A 12,287-nucleotide genomic window follows, 5' to 3' on the forward strand; every position below is an offset into this window, starting at 1 on the left:
CGTTTATATATTGTTTGCCTTTGAAACTCAATTAGATAATTCCTTTGACGATACAGCGGTAGCAATACAAGGATATACCATCTACAGAATAGACAGAAATGCTAATGGGGGAGGTGTTACTGTATATGTTCAGAGCCATATTCCTGTAAGGTTTAGAGATTACCTTATGTTTAAAGTTTTTGAAGTGTTGTGGTTGCAAGTTAACCTGCCTAATGTGAAGACTCTTCTTTTGGAGTGTTGTGGTTGCAAGTTAACCTGCCTCATCTAAAGACTCTTCTTTTGGAGTGTTGCTATAGGCCACCAAGTGCTAACAGTCAGTACTGTATCTCAAATCAAATCAAATTGTATTTGTCACATTCGCTGAGTCCAACATGTGTAGACTTTACTGTGAAATGCTTACTTATGAGCCCTTTCCCAAAAATGCAGAGTTAAAAAGTAAAATAATTAGCAAAAAATCAAAAAGGAAATAGTAACACAATAAAACAACAATAACAAGACTATATAGTACTGGTAGTAGTACTGGTACCGAGTCACTGTGCAGGGGTACGAGGTAGTTGAGATAATATGTACATGCAAGTAGGGGTGAAAGTGACTAGGCAATCAGTATAGATAATAAACAGAGTAGGAGCAACGTGCAGTGCATTCTGAAATTATTCAGACCCCTTCCCCTTTTCCCACATTTTGTGACATTACAGTCTTATTCTAAAATGGATCAAATCATTGTTTTCCTCATCAATCTACACACAATACCCCATAATGACAAAGTGCAAACATGTTTTTAGACATTTTTCAAAATGTATAAAAAAATAAAAAACAGAAATTCCTTATTTACATTAGTAATCAGACCCTTTGCTATCAGATTCGAAATTGAGCTCAGGCACACACCTGTCTATATAAGGTCCCACAGTTGACAGTGCATGTCAGAGCAAAATCCAAGCCATGAGGTCGAAGGAATTGTCCATAGAGCTCTGAGACAGGATTGTGTCAAGGCACAGATCTGGGGAAGGGTACAAAAACATTTCGGCAGCATTTAAGGTCCCCAAGAACACAGTGGCCTCCATCATACTTAAATGGAAGCAGTTTGGAATGACCAAGACTCTTCTTAGAGCTGGCCGACCGGCCAAACTGAGCAATCAGAGGAGAAGGGCCTTGGTCAGTGAGCTCCGGAGTTCCTTTGTGGAAATGGGAGAACCTTCCAGACGGACAACCATCTCTGCAGCACTCCACCAAACAGGCCTTTATGGTAGAGTGGCCAGATGGAAGCCACTTCTCAGTAAAAGGCACATGACAGCCCAATTGGAGTTTGCCAAAAGGGGCATAAAGGACTCTCAGACCATGAGAAAAAAGATAATCTGGTCTGATGAAACCAAGATTGAACTCTTTGGCCTGAACACCAAGCGTCATGTCTAGAGAAAACTTGGCACCATCCCTACGGTGAAGCATGGTGGTGGCAGCATCATGCTGTGGGGATGTTTTTCAGTGGCAGGGACCCAGCCAGAGCCCGGACTTGAACCCAAACGAACATCTCTGGAGAGACTTGAAAATAGCTGTGCAGCGACACTCCACATCCAACCTGACAGAGCTTGAGAGGATCTACAGAGAAGAATGGGAGAAACTCCCCAAATACAGTTGTACCAAGCTTGTAGCGTCATGCCCAATAAGACTTGAGGCTGTAATCTCTGCCAAAAGTGCTTCAACAAGGTACTGAGTAAAGGGTATGAATACTAATGTATATGTGATATTTCAGTTTTTATTCGTAATACATTTGCAAATATTAAAAAAAAAATGTAACATCTCAGATTGTCATGCCTTCATACCGACCTTGTGCCATATTCAGTAATAATAATGCTAACTAAATGCTAACAAGAGTATTACAAACATTTTGCACAGTTTCTAACCTAAACTATACTAGTAAGTCAAAAATGCTACTCACTGCTACTCACAAAACAAATATTAGCCAGCAAGGCTCTTGATCCAGGAGGGGATTCTCTGCTGTTACCAAGCGAATGCTTGATTTTCAAGGTAGCATAACAAGCTACTAAATTATTAAACCAAATGCACAACTACAGAGCATTTAGCACTACCTTGATAGTTATAAGATATCTAGCTGGCAAACATTTAGTTGTGAATTCCGTACTGTAATTAGATCACCTGGCTCATGCTGTACAACAGAGTGACTCACAAGGCTCCGGCCTCTCATTGTTGTATGCTTGTAAACAAACACCACGTGACACATGACTGTGGACTACCGTAAGCTTCATAAGAATGTGACAGGTGAAATGAAGAACACAATGTCATTTATTGCCTAACTTTTTTCACAAGATGACTGCATGTATTTACTTAAAAAGTAGCTACAAATATTCAAATGTATTTAAAAAAAATCCAAATACCCTGGTATACGGTATATACGGTTTACCCCACAAGCCTAGTGTGGACCAGAAGTCCCCACAAGAATAGTAAACAAACTAAAAGGATTAGGGTTAGAATTAGGGTTAGAATTAGAATTAGGTTTAGGGCTAGGAGCTAGGGTTAATTTTAGGGTTAAGGTTTAGTGTTAGGGAAAATAGGATTTTTAATGGGACTGAATTGTGTGTCTCCACAAGATTAGTTATAGAAGTGTGTGTGTGTGTGTGTGTGTGTGTGTGTGCGTGCGTGTGTGTGTGTGTGTGTGTGTGTGTGTGTGTGTTGGAGTGTCAGTGTAGTGTGAGTGTGTGGGTAGAATCCAATGAGTGTACATAGAGACAGTGCGATTGAGTCAGTTCAAATAAAAAGGGGGTCAATGTAAATAGCCTGCGTAGCCTTTGATTAACTGTTCAGTAGTCTTATGACTTGAGGGTAGAAGCTGTTCAGGAGCCTTTTGGTCCCAGACTTGGTGCTCCGGCACCACCTGCCGTGCGGTAGTAGAGAGAACAGCCTATGACTTGGGTGGCAGGAGTCTTTGACAATATTTTGGGGCTTCGCCTGGTATAGAGATCCTGGATGGCAGGGAGCTCAGCCCGAGTGTTGTACCGGGCCGTACGCACCTTATGGTCGGATGCCAAGCGATTGCCATACCAAGTGGTGATGCAGCCAGTCAAGATGCTTCTTAAGGATCGGTGTCCCGCTAGCGGGATTTTAAACATTTAGGTACATATAAGTGTCTTATACCGGCTGAAAGCGTCAATTCTTGTTAATCTAATGGCACTGTTTGATTTACAGTAGCTATTACAGTGAAAACATGCCATGCGATTGTTTGAGGACGGCGCCCCACATCAAAATATTTTTCCATCGGCACAGGTTTCATACATTCACATATAGCGATTAAATTTTCACTTACTTTTTGAAAATCTTCCTCCGATTTGTCATCCAAAGGTTCCCATCTGTAACATGTAGTATCGTTTTGTTAGATAAAATCCTTCTTTATATCCCAAAAAGTTTGTTTAGTTGGCGCCATCGATTTGAGTAATCCACTCGTTCAACTTGCAGAGAAAGGAATCCGAAAATCTACCCCTAAACTTTGTTTCAACAAGTCAAAATAAGTTTCTATTTACTCCTCAGATACCCTAACATGTAATCAAACTATAATATTTCTTTCTGAATTTCTTTCGGAAACCGATTTTAGCAGGTGTGTAATGTCTTCATGATGCGTGCGCAAACACGAATTGCCAAGACTGTGTCCTTCTACTAAAACTGATATTTCTTATTTGTTTTTGAAGTTACAAGCCTGAAACCTTGAACATAGACTGCTGACACCCTGTGGAAGCCATAGGAATTGCATCCAGGGCGCTAATTTTCAGGGAGCTCAATTTAATTGAGGGAGAGACTATTCTCTCATCGTCTTCAGTGATCAGGCCTACCACCTTTGTGTCATTGGCAAACTTAATGATGGTGCTGGAGTCGTGCGCGGTCACTCAGTCGTGGGTGAACAGGGAGTACAGGAGGAGACTAAGCATGCAAGCCTGAGGGGACCCCGTGTTGTGCGTCAGCATGGCAAATGTGTTGTTGCCTACCCTCCCCACCTGAGGGCGGCCCGTCAGGAAGTCCAGGATCCAGTTGCAGAGGGAGGCCTTCAGTCCCAGGGTCCAGAGCTTAGTGATGAACTTGAAGGGCACTATGGTTTTGAATGCTGAGCTGTAATCAATGAACAGCATTCTCACGTAGGTGTACCTTTTGTCCAGCTGGGAAAGGGCAGTGTGGAGTGCAATAGAGATTGCATCATCTGTGGATCTATTGGGGCGGTAAGCGAATTAGAGTGGGTCCATTGTGTCTGGGATGATGATGTTGATGTGAGCCATGACTAGTCTTTCAAAGCATTTCATAGCTACATATGTGAGTGCTACGGGTGATAGTCATTTAGAAAGGTTCCCTTGGCATTTTTGGAAACAGGGACAATGGTGGTATGCTTGAAACATGTAGGTATTACAGACTGGGTCAGAGAGAGATAGAAAATGTCAGTGAAGACACTTGCCAGCTGGTCAGCGCATGCTCTGGGTATGTGTCCTGGTAATCCATCTGACCCTGTTGCCTTGTGAATGTTAACCTGTTTAAAGGTCTTACTCACATCTGGATAATATGTGTGAAATGCTTGATAATGTGTTTGATGCTTACAGATACTGTAGATCAATTTTCTGGGTGACCTGAATGTAGACTGGTTTTCATCAGGCTGTGCCTGTAATCTGGCTCAGGCTGTCAATCAACCTACCAGAAATTTTTGAAATAGTACAGCAACTACGTCATCCATGTGTATTGATCAAATTACCAATGCTGCATAACTTTGTTCTAAAGCTGTATCCATACCCATTAGATGTAGTGACCATAATATAGTGGCTATATCCAGAAAAGCCAAAGTTCCTAAGACTGGGACCAATAAAGTGTAAATGTTTTGTAATGATTCCTATGTTGAAGATGTAAAAAATATTTGTTGGTCTGATGTGTGTACTGAGGAGCATCCAGATGCTGCACTTGATCCATTTATGAAATGGTTTCTTACAGTTATTGATAAGCATGCACCTACTAAGAAACTGACTTTTAGAACTGTTAAGACTGTGGATTGATGAGGAATTGAACATGTTTATGTTTGAGCGAGATTAAGCAAAAGGAGTGCCTAAGTCTGGCTGCACAGCGTTATGTAAATTGAGAACTTGTGTGAATAACTGACCCAAAATTGTAAAAAAAAACATTATTCTGAAATGATATCAAGAATGAAGTACTTTAAATTAAAGTATATTCAGAAATGCTAATTCAACTCAGGCTCATTCATCACAAAACCTTTTGATATTGCCAATTATTTTAATGGCTAATTCATTGGCAAAGTGGGTATACTCAGACATGAAATTCCAACAACAGACTGTGAGCCATTCTAAAACATTGTGAAACGTCATTTTGAATTCTGTAAAGTTAGTGTGGGAGGGGTGGAGAAATTATTGTTGTCTATCAATAATGAGAAACCACCTGGTATTGACAACTTAGATGGAAAGCTACTGAGGATGGTAGTAGACTATATGGCCACTCTGTAACGTCAGGATAGTGATGGGTGTGGAGTCAGACGCAGAGAGCAGAAGGTAGACGGGAAAAAACGCTTTAATGTCCTCAAGCACAGTAACAGGGACAAACATGGGTGAAGCCCAAAACACAGGCGCAACAAACCCAAACCCACTGTTACCAAAATACCGGACAGCGAAAACCCACTGTTACCAAGATACCGGACAGCGAAAACCCACTGTTACCAAGATACCAGACAGCGAAAACCCAAACCCACTGTTACCAAGATACCAGACAGTGAAAACCCAATCCCACTGTTACCAAGATACCAGACAGCGAAAACCCAAACCCACTGTTACCAAGATACCAGACAGCGAAAACCCAAACCCACGGTTACCAAGATACCAGACAGTGAAAACCCAAACCCACTGTTACCAAGATACCAGACAGTGAAAACCCAAACCCACGGTTACCAAGATACCAGAGAGTGAAAACCCAATCCCACTGTTACCAAGATACCAGACAGCGAAAACCCAATCCCACTGTTACCAAGATACCGGACAGCGAAAACCCAAACCCACTGTTACCAAGATACCGGACAGTGAAAACCCAAACCCACTGTTACCAAGATACCAGACAGCGAAAACCCAATCCCACTGTTACCAAGATACCAGACAGCGAAAACCCAAACCCACGGTTACCAAGATACCAGACAGTGAAAACCCAAACCCACTGTTACCAAGATACCAGACAGTGAAAACCCAATCCCACTCTTACCAAGATACCAGACAGTGAAAACCCAAACCCACTGTTACCAAGATACCGGACAGCGAAAACCCAAACCCACTCTTACCAAGATACCAGACAGCAAAAACCCAATCCCACTGTTACCAAGATACCGGACAGTGAAAACCCAAACCCACTGTTACCAAGATACCGGACAGTGAAAACCCAAACCCACTGTTACCAAGATACCAGACAGCGAAAACCCAATCCCACTGTTACCAAGATACCGGACAGCGAAAACCCAATCCCACTGTTACCAAGATACCAGACAGTGAAAACCCAAACCCACTGTTACCAAGATACCGGACAGTGAAAACCCAATCCCACTGTTACCAAGATACCGGACAGCGAAAACCCAATCCCACTCTTACCAAGATACCAGACAGTGAAAACCCAAACCCACTGTTACCAAGATACCAGACAGCGAAAACCCAATCCCACTGTTACCAAGATACCGGACAGTGAAATCCCAAACCCACTGTTACCAAGATACCGGACAGTGAAAACCCAATCCCACTGTTACCAAGATACCGGACAGCGAAAACCCAATCCCACTCTTACCAAGATACCAGACAGTGAAAACCCAAACCCACTGTTACCAAGATACCAGACAGGGGAAACCCAAACCCACTGTTACCAAGATACCAGACAGCGAAAACCCAATCCCACTGTTACCAAGATACCAGACAGCGAAAACCCAATCCCACTGTTACCAAGATACCAGACAGGGGAAACCCAAACCCACTGTTACCAAGATACCAGACAGCGAAAACCCAATCCCACTGTTACCAAGATACCAGACAGCAAAAACCCAATCCCACTGTTACCAAGATACCAGACAGGGGAAACCCAAACCCACTGTTACCAAGATACCAGACAGCGAAAACCCAATCCCACTGTTACCAAGATACCAGACAGCAAAAACCCAATCCCACTTTTACCAAGATACCAGACAGTGAAAACCCAATCCCACTCTTACCAAGATACCAGACAGCGAAAACCCAAACCCACTGTTACCAAGATACCAGACAGCAAAAACCCAATCCCACTGTTACCAAGATACCAGACAGCGAAAACCCAAACCCACTGTTACCAAGATACCAGACAGCGAAAACCCAATATTACACAAACACCACTAAAGTAAAATAACCACAAGCCCGCACAAACACCAGCGGGCTAAACAAACTTAAATAACACCCATCCCAAAACCCCAACAAGGAACAGGTGAAAACAATTAGACAAAAACAAATTAAAAGGAAAAAGGGATCGGTGGCAGCTAGTAGACCGGCGCCACCCGAACAGGAAGGGGAGCCACCTTCGGTGGTATTCGTGACATTCGTGACACGCTCCTGTTTTGTCATGTCTTTAATCTGAGCCTGGGTAAAAGTGTTTGTCCTCTGACCTGGAGGGAAGCTATAGTCATTCCGCTACCCAAGAATGGTAAAGCATCCTTTACTGGTTGTAACAGACAACCAATCAGCTTGGTGTTCGACCAGATATAATGTTATTTCTCTGTGAATAATTAACAGACTTTCAGCATGCTAATAGTGAAGGGCACTCAACATGTACTGCACTTACACAAATGACTGGTAATTGGCTGAAAGAAATTGATGATAATAAGATTGTGGCAGCTGTATTGTTAGACTTTACTTCAGCCTCTGATATTACTGACAATAATCTGTTATTGTATGTGTTATGGCTTTATATCGTCTACCATATCATGGGTTGAGATCTATCTATCCAATAGAACACAGAGGGTCTTCTTTAATGGAATATGATTTAATGTTAAACATGTAAAGTGTGGTATTCCGCAGGGCAGTTGTATTGGTCCTTTACTGTTCTCTATTTTTACTAATGATCTACCAGTAGCCTTAAAATGCCTGTGTCTATTTACATTGATGAGTCAACCATATACACATCAGCAACCCCAGCTAGTGACCCTTACGAGGTTAACAAAGAGTTGCAGTCAGTCTTGGAATGGGTGGCTAGTAATAAACTAGTCCTGAACATATCCAAAACTAAAAGCATTTTATTTGGTACAAATCATTCCCTAAGACCTCAGCTGAATCTGGTAACGAATGATGTGGCTGCTGAGCAAACTTCTTGGTGTGATGTTAGATTGCAAATTGTCATGGTCATGTAATATTGATTCAATTGTTGTAAAGATCGGAAGAGGTCTGTCTGTGATAAAGAGTTGCTCTGCTTTTTTTAACACCACATTCGACCTGCAGGCGCTGATTTTTTCACATCTTGACTATTTCCCAGTTAAATGGTAGGAGCTGCAAAAAAGGGCATAGGAAAGCTGCAGTTGGCCCACAACAGAGCAGCACGTCTTGCCCTTCACTGTAAAAAGAGGCCTAATATCAAAAAGATGCATGCCAGTCTCACTTGGCTTAAAATAGAAAAAAAGATTGACGGCATCACTTCTTGTTTTTATGATAAATATTACTGTGATGAAAATTCCAAATTGTCTGTATGTTCAAATAACATACCGTTCTGACAGGCATACTGTATGTACCCCACAAGACATGCCATCAGGGGTCTCTTCACAGTCTCCAAGTCCAAAACAACAACACACAGTATTGTATAGAGCCATGGTTGCATGGAACGCCCTTCCATCTCAAATTACCCAATCAAACAGCAGAATCAGCTTTAAGAAAACAATAAAACAACACCTCACAGCACCACGCCTTTCCCTTTGCTGACCTAAATAACTTGTATGTTTATGTAAAGTAATATGTTTCTGTTAAGTGTTTTGTCAGCACAAGACCTTTTGTATTTCTGTATTTCAAGAAAATGTATGTTGCTCTGTCCTTGAGCTGTCCTTGTCTATTATTGTTATGTACTATGTCATGTTTGATGTTTTTTATGTTTTGATCCCAGGAAGAGTATCTGCTGCTTTTGCAACAGATACTGTTGATCCAAATAAAATCCTGAATCCTAAACTACCCCATGAAGTTCTACTGAGCCGGCTCTGCTCTGCGTGGTTGTTCTATGATGTTCTTAGCTGTTCTAAGCTGTATTTAATACTCTAAAAGGCAGCACTGCTGCTCCAAGTCAACTTTTTCTCCAGTTCCTCACTCTCACACACTCTCACAATCCCCCGCCCTCGCTCTCTCTCTCTCTTTCTCTCTCGTTCTCTCTATCTCTCTTTCTTTCTTTCTTTCTTTCACACACACACACACACACACACACACACACACACACACACACACACACACACACACACACACACACACACACACACACACACACACACACACACACACACACACACACCTCATAGCTCACACACATCCCTCTGCACCAAGCCAAACCTTGCTACCACCATGGTAGCCATAGCAACATGCTGTGTGTTTGAATGAAGCATTGCAATACTCTCTCTTTAGTGCTCTCTCGATCTTTCTCTTTCTGTCTCTCTCTCTCTCCGTAGTTTAAATGAATATGCTGACCGGTGATGAAGTGATAGCGTATGGACGAGATTAGATCAGATCTATAGCTGCTCAGTGTAGCTGCGTAGCCAGTATGTGGTAGCATCCAGATGTTCTGCTGATCCGTTTTATCTCTCCACAATGGTGCATTGAGACGGGACTGGCTGGTTGACATTATATTGAATGAGGTGCTGTATTGTATTGTGCAGAGACTGGGAGGTATGCTGCTGTATTTTAACATGCACAGATGATACAGTGTGTTGGGTGGTGAGCTGCAGCATGGATTTCATAGGCTGTGAAGGTGTGACTCTGTGCTGGTGTATTTTAGCTGTGATAATGTGTAGCTACACATGTCATATAGCACAGTGGGAGGTATTGTACTCTAGTAATTGATGCTGTGATGGTATGGACTATCTATTTTGAAGGATTGTATTGTCACATGTTAACAGTGAGCTTTTCTGGTGTTATTTGGATGTGGACTGGATATTCTAATAATTATATGTAAGTGTTTGGTAGTGGTTGTGGACTGGCACAGCACTAATAGTGAGCTGATCTGTAATAGTTAGTAGGCTATACTAGGGTCTTCGGTGGTTTTGGATGCTAGCGGAGATGACTGTAAGTGGACTGGTGTGAATGTTGTGGTGTGGTAGTGTATTTCCGAGCTGTGGAATTTACAGTTATTTATTTGTCTTCCTCTGCCAATGCCGCATGGCAGAATGTACTCCCCACCGGAGTGGTGAGTGTGTGTGAGAGTGTGTGTGAGAGTGTGTGTGTGACGGGGGGAAAGAGAGAGGGATGATCAAAAAGAGTGTGTCTACCCGCCTGAACAAGTCGTCCAGCTTTCCCCAAGTTGACCAGGGGAAGGCTGCGAAGACAGGATGGAGCTTCCGGCTGGGCCACGCTCGCAGGGCGCTGAACAGCAGGGTCAAAGGGCCTTCCTCCTCACCTTCAACATCATCATCCTCACCCTGTGTTTTCTCCACAGCTCCCCCGCCACCCAAGAGAGCCCCCAGTACCACTTTGACACTGCGCTCCAAGTCTATGACCGCCGAACTGGAGGAACTGGGTTAGTGTGAGAACACAAAGATGCAAACATTCACACATTTGTACACAAACAAACACTGACACATATCTCCCCACTCTCTCTTTCTCTTTTTCTGTTTCTCTCTCCCCTATTCACTTAACCGTGGTTAAAATATGCTTCCTGCCTTCATACAACTTAGAACATCTCTTTAGCTCTGACAGCATGATCTTTTCTTTCTCTTCACCTGTTGACATTTCCTTTCTCTTTGATGCATTCACTTTCTCTCTCTCTCTCTCTCTCTCTCGCTCTCTCTCTCTCTCTCTCCCTCTCTCTCTCTCTGTCTCTCTCTCTCACACACACACACACACTCACACACACCCTGACCCACAGCGTTTTCTGTCATCGTTGACATGATCTCTCTTTCACCAAGCTTCCGTCCGGAGGAGGAGAGGAGGTGAGCCTGAGTGGAAACCAGTTGAGGCATCATCATGGCCTCTCTGAGCGTGACAGATACACTGTTCATTATAGATGAAGCACCGGCACAGCATGGGCACTGAGCTCTGAGTTAGTCAGTCAGTCAGTTAGGACCTGCTTCTCAATCTGGATGCTCCCAAAGATATGAGACTCAGACGCTATACACCGTGCCTCCGATCCAACATAGTGAAGGTTTCTTTAGTTGTATGATATGCATGTTGTAATTGTCAACTGTAAATGTATTTGAACACATGTAGGCTTGCATGGTTGTGTTGATATTGTGTGTAGATGTGATATTGTCTAGATGTTTGATAGGGACAAGGAGCTGTGCATTGTGTGTAAACACTCACAATTTGTAAAAAGTATTTTGGTCCATACGTGCTGTGTAGCTGTATTCAAACTGTGTTGTCTGTGTGATCCCTGTACAGAAAGGCTAGATGAGATGCTAGCGCCTCAGGAGCCTGTGACGTTACGTTCCCAGCCCACAGAGGCCGACTACAGAGCTGCCACTGTCAAACAGAGACCTACCGGCAGGAGAATCACACAATCAGAGATCAGTGTGAGTATATTCACACACACACACACACACACACACACACACACACACACACACACACACACACACACACACACGCAGAAACAAATCGATGCACATTCTCTCTCCCACCCACCCACGCACTCACACAAACATACATATCTGAACACACATTCTCACATACACACATATTCACATACACACATATTCACATACACACATATTCACATACACAGGCCAACCCTGGTGACACAGACCTACTAGCCGCAGAATAATATCAGCATATATACCCTCCCACACACTCACATACAGTACATTATGTTTTGTGTAAAATGTGTGTGTCTGAAACCAATGTGTATTTCTCTGTGTGTGTGTGTGGGTGTGTGTGTGTGTGTTTGTGTTGCAGTCGTTGTTTGAGAGGCAGGGCATGGCATTACATGGTGGGCTCCACCCAAGGATGGAGAGGGCTCATATGCAGCTGCCTAGAGGGATGTCCAGGACCAAGTCATTCGGTAACACCTTTCACCTTTAGTACAGTACTCAATCAATAACTTGACAACTGTAGTGCAGCATCTTT

The 12,287-nt window shown here is 43.0% G+C and overlaps 1 protein-coding gene across 3 annotated transcripts in view; it reads left to right on the top strand.

Annotated features, from left to right (window-relative positions):
• The window catches only part of LOC110502025 (SH3 and multiple ankyrin repeat domains protein 3-like), a 296,396-nt gene that overhangs the window by 269,241 nt on the left and 14,868 nt on the right, over positions 1 to 12,287 (top strand). For all 3 annotated transcript variants that reach the window (XM_036955942.1, XM_036955945.1, XM_036955949.1), the window contains 4 exons: positions 10,663 to 10,743; positions 11,132 to 11,155; positions 11,604 to 11,734; positions 12,117 to 12,222. In XM_036955942.1, the coding sequence (XP_036811837.1) occupies positions 10,663 to 10,743; positions 11,132 to 11,155; positions 11,604 to 11,734; positions 12,117 to 12,222 (342 nt within the window). The remainder of the gene's footprint in view (positions 1 to 10,662; positions 10,744 to 11,131; positions 11,156 to 11,603; positions 11,735 to 12,116; positions 12,223 to 12,287) is intronic.

This window comes from Oncorhynchus mykiss, chromosome 2 (genome assembly GCF_013265735.2).
Source record: "Oncorhynchus mykiss isolate Arlee chromosome 2, USDA_OmykA_1.1, whole genome shotgun sequence".
Classification (NCBI taxonomy): domain Eukaryota; kingdom Metazoa; phylum Chordata; class Actinopteri; order Salmoniformes; family Salmonidae; genus Oncorhynchus; species Oncorhynchus mykiss.